The sequence below is a fragment of the Sebastes umbrosus genome, chromosome 1, assembly GCF_015220745.1.
Source record: "Sebastes umbrosus isolate fSebUmb1 chromosome 1, fSebUmb1.pri, whole genome shotgun sequence".
Lineage (NCBI taxonomy): Eukaryota > Metazoa > Chordata > Actinopteri > Perciformes > Sebastidae > Sebastes > Sebastes umbrosus.
In genome coordinates this window covers 22,971,803-22,985,433 of record NC_051269.1, presented here as the reverse complement: position 1 = coordinate 22,985,433, position 13,631 = coordinate 22,971,803, and the positions used below count along the sequence as shown (strand labels likewise).

Genomic DNA, 13,631 nt, shown 5'->3' with positions numbered 1-13,631 from the left:
GGGGTAACGATTCAATATATTACGATATATTGCGATTTTTTTTTCAAATCTAATTTTAGGAAAATTGTCATGGTATAAAGACACACCACCATATGTATAAAAAAAGTCACTATGTGAAATGGCCACTATGGGGAGTAACATCATTACACATGAATACAATTGGACTCATTGGATCCACAAGAGTCTCAGCTTTAAGGTGCCCCGTTAGCTCACCTGGTAGCTCACCTGGTAGGCCTGGAGTCCTTGCTGCAGTGGCCCGGTGTTCGAACCGGACTTGTGGCCCTTTGCTGCATGTCATCCCCTCTCTCTCTCCCTTTCTCAACTATCTCTATCTCTGTCAAATAAAGGCAAAAGCCAAAAATATGATCTTTAAAAAAGAGACTCAGCTTTACAATGATTTATGCAATTTATGTAACTCTAAGACTGTTTAAGGACCCCAGTATGCAGAAATATTCAAGTACACAATTTAGATTAGGTGAAAATAACACATTTGTACTGCATGCAAAAAACTGCACGGTTTTTGCCAAGAAATGCATGTGATTATCACGTAAAGGTGAGACTTGTGGGTACCTTTCATTCACATATCTTGAGGTCAGAGGTCAAGGGGTCCCTTTGAAAATGGCCATGACAGTTTTTCCTCTCTAAAATGTAGTGCAAGTTTGGAGTGTTATTTAACCTCCTTCACAAAATTCAAGTATGACATGCTTGGTACCAATTCATACTTGGTTGGATTCCTTAGGTTTTCTAGTTTCATATGATGCCAGTATTGATGATGCATAGTATGCCACGCTAGCTTTAAAGCTAAGCCCGCTACAACCTCCGAAAGACAGAAGATATACTACTATAATACTTTCTTCCACCCCTAATTATCAGTGACTACAAGGCTTTGAACTAAATTAAATTATTTGAGTCAGATTTTAATTTAATTTCTACCTCTATTGCAATGTTAGCGATGCTAACACTCAAGGTATAGTTAATGATTTATTACAATTTTCAAAATTTCCCCTGCTTTACTTTTTCTTTTTTATGCAGGAAATGGCAACGAATGAAATAGAACATGTCTAGGGAGAGTTCCTTTCTGTAAATTCGTCTAATCAATCCTTTTCATCCTGAAGGGATACTCGTAAAATTATGTGGAGAAATGTATTCACTCTTCTACTACAACACAATAGAATAAGTCAACAAATCAGTCAAAGAGTCAGACCGTCAGTTTATCCTCCAGAAGCAAAGGCGACCGACAGAATCACACATACTGCTGCCTGCTAGAAGAAAAGACCCCATCATCACTTCCACTTGTCGAGACGTGACCTCATGACCTTGTGGCTGCCTCAGAGGGTGTGTGTGTGTGTGTGTGTGTGTGTGTTTGTGTGTATGTGTGTTTGTGTGTGTGTGTGTGTGTGGGGGTGAGATCAGAGGCGGTGACATGTTCGGTGGGGCATGGTGTCTTGGTGTTAGATGAGAAGCTGTCCTGCAGGGACTTCAGAGGCTACAGACAAATGTGTTTGTGTTTGTTTCCTTTGGGCTGTTTGGAGGTGATGGAGCAGACAAAAAAGCGGACAACAGAAGAAACCTTCTGGGTTTTTTTCTGTCGGTGAGCTGTGTGTGTGTGTGTGTGTGTGTGCCCTTGGGCCAGTCATCTTTGTTGTAGTTCTCTGCCATCTGTAGTTTAGATCAAATGTAGTTTTAATAACCTCTCAGCTGTAGAGGTGTTATTGCAACACATTCTCACTCCCAACTCGTCAAATGACGTCGCTTGGTCAATGCCCCTCGGCATCGGAGACAGACGACTAGCGACGACTAGCGACTCACGTGACTCATGGGACTGACGGTACATGTCCACAGAGGCGTTTGTTATCCTGAGGGATCGCCTTGCTTCCCAGCATTGGACGCTTGATGGGCTGCCACTAAACACAAGGCACCTGATTAGACAAACGTTTTTCCTCTTGGCCTGCTACTCCCAGCTTTCTAACCGGAAACAACATAACGGCTCCTTTGGAAACTTTCTTCTCTTATATCACGAAAATAGTTCGCCGAAATGTGTGTTCTGAAAACATTTTATGCGAGAAATAAGCCAAGCAGTTGCTGAATCTGTCTTTATTTTGCATAAAGTAGCCTAGACCACAACTTTATGTAAAAGAAGAGCAGCCAACGTGACGCCCCGTCCCTCGAATCATGCCGCCACACTACCACATACATTGCACGGCTGCTTACATAGACAATGACTGGGACGTGTGGAATGGACGGAGGCTGTGGACATGTACCATGACAATACCAACGACTCACGTGACAAAATGAGTCAACGTTACAAATATCGGTCTCCTGGTTGAAAGTCTTGTATTTGTTTGACCCATCCACCACCCCTTACACCCGCCCTGAACAGACTCTCACGCTAAATGCTACGTCGCTTGCTCCGACCATCAAATAACGCCGCGGGTAGGTTTACATTGTAGTTAGTTGAAAGCCCGATACGTCACATACTGTTGCTAAAGGGAGCCTCCGTGCGTTGGTTCACGATGCCGAGGGGCACACACGGTTATTTGTTGCGCAGAAAGTTACAGATTTCAGCTTTAAATGAAAAACGCTTACTGAGCACATATCTAAAATATAAATGGGGATGCACCGATCCGACTTTTTCAATCCTGACATAGCGATACCTGGGCTTTTGGTATCAGCGATACCGAGTACTGATCCGATACTAGTGTTTAATTAATAAGCTGTATGCCTCATTGTCTGGAAGTCACTGGGAACATCAGGCTTGACTTAAACATTGCTTTCTTAACTTTGTTAAACAAAATGTAACAAAAAATTCATAGATATACATGAACTGAATTTATTATTAAAATAATAAGTCATACACCACAACTTGCCAAAAAAAATCATCAAAATTAACAGGAATTACAATTCAGGTGTAAACCTTTTTAATGCAGCAACAAACTGGTCAAAACTTAAACAGGAATTAAAATTCCAGTATAGATTATATACTGTTTAGTATAGCAATAATTGAATTGAATAGATTGGCCCCATTGTCACCGATATCCGATAGAGCTGTTTGAGTCAGTATCGACCCGATATTCGATCCGGTCTTGGTGCATCCCTAAATATAAATACAGAGCACTTCATTGAAGAATAAATGTGAACAAATAAAAGGAACCAACAAAATTGTCTTTATGTAGTTGTTAGGAAGAAACACAGACCTGCTGATATTTAATAAAATACTAACATTAGCTAACACTTACATGCACTTATTGCAGCTCGTCATCACATCTGCTTGTATGTGTGAGACTGTGTGTTTGGTGAGGATGAATCACTTCATGTTTTCGCCCCCTACCTCCCATCCCCCTCCTGTATCTCTCACTCACATACCATCCCATTTGTCTCCCAGCTACAGTGTCTGTCTCACAGGCATTACATAATATTGCCCTTCAATAAAAACAACCACTGCTGGGACTGAAATACTGTAGCTGCCTATAACCACTGTGTCACAATAGAAATGTTATTGCTTCTAATGAGATTCTGCGTCACAGCCAGGGATCTACCAGAGTTGAGAGGGGGAGCTGAGGACGCTGATGGATGTTTTTCAGTTAAAGAAGAAGCTTTTTTTAAAGGGTGAAGGACTGTGTTTGTCACTGGATGTAAGTGTTTGTCTCCTGAGAGTGAGCTTTTGAGGAATTGATGAAACACGGAGCTTCCAGATCTTAGATATGATGTGATATTTGGTCTCAGTTCTTGTGATTTTACAATCACAATCACCATTTTCAAAGGTTGGAGGAGTTGCAAAGCTGAATTTGTAAGTTGGATGTTTAAGGTGGTGTCGTGGAATTTTGGTGTCCAGGGTGGTTTGTTCTCACCAAATGCGTAGCAAACTTTTCGGGTGGCGCGATTACATTCAAAATCAATGCAAAGACGTGAATCAACGTGAATTATGCAACGCGAAATTCAAACTCCATTCAGAAAGTAAGCATTTTTAAAAGTTGTTTTCTTGTCGTCTTGCAGACAGACCTGATAAAGCATGAATTCAGACTTTTCACAAATCGGCATCATGATGTCGTTATTTTGACATCTTTTTGATCAGTTTATTGTAGGGCTGTCAATCAATTAAAATAGTTAATCTGGATTAATCATAAATTAATTGCACATTTTTTATCTGTTCAAAATGTACCTTAAAGTGAGATTTGTCAAGTATTTAATACTCTTATCAACATGGGAGTGGGCAAATATGCTGCTTTATGCAAATGTATGTATATATTTATTATTGGAAATCAATTAACAACACAAAACAATGACAATTATTGTCCAGAAACCCTCACAGGTACTACATTTTGCATAGAAAATATGCTCAAATCATAACATGGCAAACTCAAGACCAATAGGCAACAACAGCTGTCAGTGTGTCAGTGTGCTGACTTGACTATGACTGACCAAAACTGAACGTGAATATCATAAAGTGGACATGTCTGTAAAGAGGAGACTCGTGGGTAGAACCCATTTTCATACAAATATCTTGAGGTCAGAGGTCAAGGGACCCCTTTGAAAATGGCCATGCCAGTTTTTCTTCTGCAAAATTTAGCACAAGTTTGGAGCGTTACTTCGCAACAACCTAGTATGACATGGTTGGTACCAATATATTCCTTAGGTTTTCTAGTTTCATATGACAGTGGTGTCTTCTTTCTATCTGTAAAAGCCTGCTCCAACCTCCGAAATATTGATTATGTTAATGCATTAAAGAAATTAGTGACATTAAAACAAATTTGTGTTAACGCGTTATTATTGCGTTAACTTTGACAGCACTAATATTAAATTATGTTTTGTAAGCTGTATGTTGAATGCTTAAATATTTTCAAACCTTTATGTCTCCCTCACAAAACTCCACTAATTTCTCTTTTCTGTTCTTTTCCTTCTTTTTTTCCTTTACCCACCTTTCTGTCTTTCTTTCCTCCCACCCACCCACTCATCCTGCCGTCTTCAGACTACACGTACTTCTACAAGGGGAAGGAATACTGGAAGTTCGACAACCAGAAGCTGAACGTGGAATCCGGATACCCCAAGTCCATCTTGCGCGACTGGATGGGTTGCGACCAGTCTGACATGGAGCGCTCTGGCAGCAAGGGTAACCGCGGAGACCGCCAGCTGCCCCTTGACGATGTGGACATCATGGTGACCATCAACGACGTCCCAACGACGGTCAACGCCATCGCCGTGGTGATCCCCTGCATTCTGTCGCTGTGCATTCTGGTGCTGGTGTACACAATATTCCAGTTTAAAAACAAAGGAGTGCAGCAGAACACCATGACGCAGCACTACTACAAATACCCTGTTCAGGAGTGGGTATGACAGGCAACTGTGCTTTGAAGAGGTCAAAGTTCATGGATTGAAGGCGTCAAGCAGTCGTTAAACTGTCAGCTAGCTTATGTTAGCTAATGGCCGAGAACGCTAGCAAAAAACATTGGAAAGTCAATGCTGAAAAATGCTAATTGTGCTAGCTAGTGATAATAGGTCGGACAATGATGATGCTATTCGGGAGTAGATTTAGACATTGGCTCAGAGTGTGTGTATGCAAGTATGTGTGTGTGTGAGAGAGAGATTCGTGCCTGTCTTGTGACTCAAGCACTTCAGTATAGAGCAGCAAGGATACTGATTTAGACTTTTCCCGTTCCTCACTAGGAATGGACGCTTAAAACAAACATGGGTGAGGACAGCAAGAACAAGTCCGCAAAGGAGGATCTGATTGGCTAAGGACAGATAACACACCTGATCTGTCCACAACATCTCTGGCTAAATGAAACGGGGTCTTATGAGTGACACTGAACTTTGACTATTACTTCTGGGACCTACAACACGACCCTCCTTCTCAGTGAAAAGAAAAAGAAAAAGGATTTGGGGCAGAATAAATATGCTCCTTAAAGCCAGACGCCACCTCCAAGTTTGTTCTAACAACAACTTGTGCACGTGAACTATTTCAACTATTAAGTTAGATGAAATTTAATGAAAAAAAAAGAAAAGAAATGGTTTAAAAATATCAAACTTGAAGATAAAATGTAGGTAGAAAGGCCATAACTAAAAGAAAACCAAGGATCTCTCTGTCGATCTGAATTTAATTTAAATTATTTATACTTGTATGGAGCTGTAAAACTGTCAAAGAGGACCTTTTCTCTCTTTTTTTACCGCAGACAACAAAAAAATACATCTTCACCACCATTAGCTCAGACCTTTGTCAGCTTAAAACTCCCCCTGCTTTGATTTACACAGCTTGGACTGATGGGTTTTCGCAGATGTAGAATAACTAGTCATCGGCATATAATGATAGAATAGATGAATGACAGTTCAACAGCCTTACCTCTGTCTCAACAGGCGTAACACAATGGCTTTTATTTAACAAGCTGCACACAACCAGGGCTCATATTTATCAAACTGAAACTTTTACTCCTATTCACAAATTTCAAAATAAAAGCTGCTTATGTTTTTAGTGATTGTACAAAACATCATTGGTTACGATGAGTAATACATTTGCTGAGTGTTATTCTGAAAAAAAAAGTCATTTTAGCCCACTATTTGCATTTTATTTGAACATTTGATTGGACTTTACACCACTTTGTCTTTTTTGGCATGTAGCAGTGGTGCAAACAACAACAAAGCTGTTGCATTCAAGTTCTTTGACATACCTTTTCTACACACTGCAGAATTTCTTGCAGTGGAATTGTTTTCCATTTCAGCCAATTTCCTATTAATTCACCCCTATTTATATACTATATATTTATGAAACTAATAATTTTACATTTTAATTGCTACTTGAGAAATCAAGGATTTCGCACAGCTTTTGCACATTTACTACAAGGATTTCTTTTTTTTTAACAATGAACAATATTAGAGATGTGGGGTAAATCCTTGTGTCTGATTGGCTCTTCCTGCTACAGAAGAATATTAGGGCCAGGCATAAGGAGAAAAAATGAGAGGAGGGAGAATTTTTGTTGTTGTTGAAATATCGAGAATAAATTCAAAATTCCAGTATGTACGCTAACGCTAGTAGTTTTTGTCTTTATTCTTGAAATGTTTTTTCAACTTTATTCTTAACAAATCAACTTTATTCTCAACACTTCGACTTAATTCTAGACATTTTGACATATTCTCAAAATTAAAAAAAAGTCTTCCTCTGATTTTATTTAATACTGAAAGTTGGACCTTATTCTCAACATTTCAACTTTATTCTTGACATTGTGACTTTATTCTCAAAATGCAAAATAAAATATCTTCCTCCTCTCATTGTATTCCTCCTGCCTGGCCCTAATACTTTTCCGTATGCTGCTCTGAATATGCATGTGATTAATCACTTGAAAGCATCTCTTTAATATTACTCTTACACTTTGCTGTAAGTTGGAGTAAGTTGCTTGACAAATGTGTCTGAACACTCAGCGAAGAACTTTTTTAATCCTTGGTCTTAAGTGTAACTCTTAGAAGTTTGATAAATACGGGCCCCGACCTGAACTAGTTGGTTTAGTTTGTTCCTTGAGTCTGTCTTTATCCTCATCTTTGTATTTCTCTGTTCCCTCGCTCTAGCGAGGAGGGAGGCTCTTCAAGATGCAAAAAGGGAGGAAAGAGAAAGTAAAGGGACAGGGAGCGTTTGAATACAGGGAAACGGAGGCAGAGGGGGAGGGAGGTACACAGAGGATATATGTTGGTCTGTATTAGTATGCTGTCTGCAGCACGGCGACATCGACCAAACTTAATGAAGTACTTCTGTTCACAAAGCTGTAATAGGGGCTACTCGCCCTCCACATCCCTGGCTTTAATCCTACTGTCCTCCCTCTGTCTTTTTTCACTGTCCATCTGGCCTCTCCTCTCTCAGTTGGTTCATCCTCTCCGTCTATTTAATCTTACCATCTCCATCCATCTGTGCTAGCCTCATCATCTACTTACCTTGTCTTTCTTTTCATCTTTTGAGGTCCAGCATCTCACAATGTCTTTATCAATACACCATCTTCGTCCAGTTTGCTTAACACTCCAGGTTGCTTGTCCACGTTCAGTCAGGCTGCTTTCATTATGATTTAATTGTTGGTTAAAACTAAGAAGTTTGTAATTTGTCTCCAGTTATAGTCAAAAAGTGCCAAATTTTCTTGTCGTCTTTGGCTCTAAATTGTTGAATTTTACTCCTCAGCAGGATTTTGTCGACACATTTTAAACACATTTGTGTTACTTTTTGTGTACTAAGGAACATTAGCTGTTACCACATGTTTCACGTTTGACAAGTTGTGTTGGAACGTGAGCTAAAATGTGTTTGATGATCGGCAGTTTCTCTAAGTTGCCTCTAGGCTTTACAGGAATGATAACTTATACTGTAGGTTGTATGTGTTTCTGTTTGACAAGACTTGAAATTTCTTTCAATTTACATCAATTTAAGTACAACAACCTGCAAAAGGGAACAGTTTTATATTAGATAAGACCATGTCATTTTGACTCTTAATGGCTTAGGTGTGGTCACTTTTCCTATATCAAAAAGACAAAAAATTATAAAATGTATCGAACAATATTTTTCCTCTCTCATCACTTCTGGCCCATTTGGTAAACACAAACAAGCAGTTGTTGCACAATATCTGAGTATTTTCGGGGAGGTTTGGATGTTTTAAACAGCTGCCATTTTGGGATGCCAACATGTAAAGTTCCTGTGTTCCACTTTGATGAAAAGATTTATCCAATTGACCCTGTAGAGGGAGCGATGCATGCACAAAAGGTAGATTTGTGGCACCTTATGTACAGCACAGTCTCACGTCAGTTTGTGGAATAATCACGAAATTTAATCTTTTTGATTCATGTACATACACACAAATTTTCCTTTTTTCCGTGATGCTCAGCACGACTTTCAACAACGTATTTTTAGTAATTTTCCCTACAAATGTCCTGCAACACATTACACAAGTGTCAATTTCCGCTCCAGTCTTTTCAAAATAAAACTACTCAGTTAGGTTTAGGAATAGATCGACTTGGTTAGGGTTAGGCAACCAAACTACTTAGTTGGGTTTAGGAAAACATCAGGGTTTGGGTTAAAATAACACCAGAAGAGGCGTAACTTAAGTACGGAAGTTACGTGACAAATAAATCAACTTTGACTTCTGGTTTCACTCAGGAGACGAACAGCATGTCAGCGTTAACAGTCTCCTTGGTGAAAGTCCTGTGTTTTTTGACCCACCCATCCACCCCGACGTCCTCCCTATGCAGTGTCCGTCGCTCTCTATACTTCCTGTTTCACAATTACGTGGTTTACATATGAATTGATTCCGTGCTGACCATCACCAAAAAAAAGAGAAATTTGCGTCTATGTACACGAATCAATAAACAACATTTCATGACTATTTCACGAACTGCTGTGCGACTGGGCTGTTACGTAACACTCCAATCCTCACCACATCTTCTAAAACAGCAGCACTGCAGTTCTAACTCAGCATAATACACGAGCTGCTAATTTAAATGTCATTAACTCCAATATGACTCATAATGGTTCACTCAGAGGCGAGTCGGCTCCCCAGAGGGAGTTTGGAGTCCCCCATCCATGACCTCCTACCCCGGGCTAGAAATCACTGTTGCAGGGTAAATTGGGACATCCTAAGTGAGTCACTGTTTCTCCAGACTGTCTGTATAACTCTGAAGATTTAAATGTCTCTCTTTGGGTTGAGAATATGAACTATCCATATATACATCCACCCACTAATAATGCAGTCAGTGTCTTTCCACATCATTCTCAAGGCTACTTTACATTTAAAAGAGTACATGATGCCTGCCTCTGTGTGTCTCTCTCTCTCTCCCTACCTCTCCCCTTGCTCTTGTTCTCATTCGCTCAGCTTTGTACCTCACTCACCGAGCTCTCTGTCCCGCAGTAATTGAATGTGTTCTCGACGCATATCCGTGCAATTACTTGCTGCTGTCGAGAGCAATTCAGCACACGCAGCAGCATTCAGCACAAATCGATGTCGTTCAATATCCCTACAGCGCTGTTTTGACTCGGTGGGGGGAAAAAACATGTATTTGATCCTCGAGGGTGTACAATAAACACAGAACAAGCGTCTTTTACCTTTAAGCCTATATAGAGTATATACAGACAGGGTTGTGTGAGTTTATGGAAACATGAATGTCTATCTTAAGAAAATTGCCTATTGGACGAAACTTGTCTTTCTCTTAGTGTTTTCTCAGCTGGAGTATGAAGGTCCAGACAGAGCTGCGTGATAGGAGTTTCATAAATATTATAACATTTGAAAATTTAAGTGAGTAAAATTGAAAAGTTGCATTCCTAAAGGAGATAATCCAACATTTGGATGAAATTAAAGCTCACATGCAAGGCTGCGACTAACAGCTATTTTCTTTATTGATTAATCTGACGATTATTTTCTTGATAAATCAATTAATCATTTTTAAATATGAAATGTCCGAGAATAGCGATGATCTTCAAATGATTTTGACACCTTTTTTTTCTAACCAACAGCCCAAAGATAATCAGTTTAAAATCATATACAAAAGTGATTCTCAAAGTGGGGTCCGTGGCACTCTATCAGGGGGTCCACAAAATAATTTGCTATAAATGATAAAACTGTGCTGTGTCATTAATTGTGCATATTTACAGATGGGGACCATTTGCACCAATGAAACAAGCATATCTGGTCCATTACTCCCACCCATGTTAGCTCTGGGCCAATAGAAATTATGATATGATTTTGACACTCAGCAATAAGTTCATTATTTTTAAGTTGAAGCCCTTACTGACAGACAGCTGTAGACTGGTAAATTTAAATATCTGGATTTATTAGGACTATGCCAGTCTTGCTACTGTTCATTTTCTGAACATTTTTAAGATCAAATACTTGAAATGTAGACCCCGGATATATAAGACATAAATGTGGCAGCAAATAATCACATTTGAGAAGCTGGAAACAACAAATGTTTACCTGAAAAATGGGAAAATAAATCCTAACAAATTTTTATGGATCTTATAGTTGAAGTTAATTTGGAAAATATTACTGTCAAAGTTGCACTAATGTCAGCTTTTTTAAAATATTTATTGATGAACTGCTTCTTTCATTGAGGACGTCCATCATTTTGGAATGAAACCTTTCAATGGTGATTAACTCAAAATTTCTTAACAGTTGAAGAAAAACTTGGGAGTGCTGCACTGTAAATTTTGTTAGGATTTATTTTCCCACTAGGGATCATATTCCCATAATGAACACATACTGAATATTCATATTAATTATGTCACTAGAGCAGAAACGATTAATCGATTAATGGATTACTCGATTGATGGAACATTAAACAGCAACTATTTTGACAATAAATTAATAATTAAAAAAGTCATTTTTCAGGTAAACATTTAAGCATTCTCATGTCATGTGACTCAGGTCACATGACCCCCTGATTAGATTTAAAATTTGAACACCTGTTCTCAGCAAACTACACACCATGATGAAGACCTGTTGAGTGGAAACGCGTTGGTGGGTGTTATCCACGTCTGAATAAAGGAGTTTTAATTCACAATCAGAGTGCCTCGGATATTTTCCAGACTGCTATCCTATACCAAGGACTTCCTTTCAAAGTAAGCTGGACAGTCACTCTTCTTTATTTTTATTTGACTTCTTGACAATGGTTCAAAACATTGAATATCATCATGTGACCAGATTATTAGAAAACCAGATTGTGTACATTGACAGGGAATGGAAATGATTCTGTATGTGTACTTACAGTAAACTAGCATTCATGTGGAGTTATTAGGCTGAAAATGACACTGAGTACTGTAGTAGTTTAAAAAGGCTCCATTGTCGGACTGTTTATCTTGATATCACTGTGTTACGTTTTAATTTGTGGATCGTCCTCCTTAATTTTCCGGGGGAAAACGCTCTACTTATTTTATCAGTTAATTTATTTCTCAGCTGAAACTTTTATTGATAAAAAAAACACTTCAGGTTTTCTGCTTTTGTGCACTTCTTTAGACGAAACAGGCAAAGAAAGGGGGTAGATATTATGTGATCCTTGTACTTTAAGGTGGTTATCAGCTGTTTGGTGTCTCTACTGGACGCTGGTGCACTTTGTAAATATAGCAGAGCTCCAGGCTAGTTGTGAAGCGTTGCAGGTTTGTGATTTAACATGAGCGATGATGGGAGGGGAGAGCCGTAGCTTTCCCTCGGTGTGTTCTCCCTGAGGGGGGAAACATTTCATCGAGCTAACGGGGGGTTTCCATCCCACTTCAACATGTAATAATAATATCACCTAATTCATTTCACTCACTCTCGCCATCATTGTTGTTCTCGGTGCTCATTCATAATGTAAATAACTCGCATACAGGATTATTACTTAACTTCAGTGTTGCTATCAGGTACTTACTGTAGGTTTTACAGGCAGATTAAACCACCATTCATCTCCTTATGTGTCGCAAGCCGCTGAGTCGCTGCACTGATGCAATCGGGGATTAAGTGCCTTGCTTCACGGCACTTCAGCAGTAGATGAAAGAGCACTTCTCGTGCAGTTCCTTATGCTGATTTCTACAGCGTTTTTTGGGGCGTTAAAGCCGGCAACTTTTTGGTTGGTTGCCTGATTTTATTTTATTTTTCTTAGGCTCCTGCCACCCCGATGTTGCTTTTGACGACGAATGACTCCTGTTCTCACATCATCTTCATCAGGTTACAGTGGGTTTTATTAAAGGACACTTTGTGGAGGTTGTTGAGTGGCCTGCAGTACTTAATGGAAATGTGTTGACTTTTAACAAAGGGGGGTGGTGAGCAGGTAAAACGTTCTATATACATCATGTTTTACCTGAAAAAATAACTCAGACACATTTAAATAAATTGTTCTGCATTAAAGGGGCACCACTCTCCTTTTACATTCTGGGAGAAAAGTCTGAAACTGTGTATATATTTACTGAGATTTACAGAAGAATAGCAGTTTACAAAAGTACAGTGTATTTCAGCAGATGTCTGTTTGTGGAAATGGAAGAAGGGTACTTGAAGAAAACATACTGTCGTGATTTATTGTCGCTTATTCATATTACTTATGGAACACACATAAAGACAAAATATATGTACATGAGATTTCTGACCTGTGTGGCGGACACTGTCTGTCCACCGCTCTTCTGTTTGAAACTTATTTATTCAACTGTACTTGTCACAGAGGGCAAAGGGTCCTCTGAAGATTTGCCTCTTTTATGGTTATTGTACGCAGATCTGGGACAAACTGGCACCGAAACACACACCGGTTTTGTTGGACTTGTCTGTCTCGGCGTCCACACCTGCCACCAGTTAATCCTCGTCTTTCTCAATGTCACATTCCTCCTCTTTGGCCATTTCACACCACTTACTGTGCATCCTTCATGTAAGCATTACTTTCAATTCAAAGGAGTAATGAAGGAGCTTGGTTTCCACTGTGACGGGCAGATACATTCAGAACAAAACAATTTTGCTCGAGGTTAGCATTAGAGTCTCCTCTTAAAAGGAGCAGAGTAGCTGTGCTTGGTGGTGTCTTCACCTCGGGGTCATTTTGTCCCAGGTCTGGTGATGTTCTGGTGGTTTTGGACAACAGTGAGTTGCCTTTAAAGTTAGACTTAGTTATCTGATAACGCCACTCCCAAACCGGGGTGACACTTGCCAAGGATGGTACATCTGCAT

At 39.4% G+C, this 13,631-nt stretch overlaps 1 protein-coding gene across 1 annotated transcript in view; it reads left to right on the top strand.

Annotated features, from left to right (window-relative positions):
- mmp24 (matrix metallopeptidase 24) overlaps nucleotides 1-6,718 on the top strand; it is a 91,092-nt gene extending 84,374 nt beyond the window's left edge. Inside the window, exon 10 of the mRNA XM_037769087.1 lies at nucleotides 4,967-6,718. Within this exon, the coding sequence (XP_037625015.1) occupies nucleotides 4,967-5,331 (365 nt within the window). The 3' untranslated portion in view covers nucleotides 5,332-6,718. The remainder of the gene's footprint in view (nucleotides 1-4,966) is intronic.
- The last annotated feature ends 6,913 nt before the right edge of the window (nucleotides 6,719-13,631 follow it).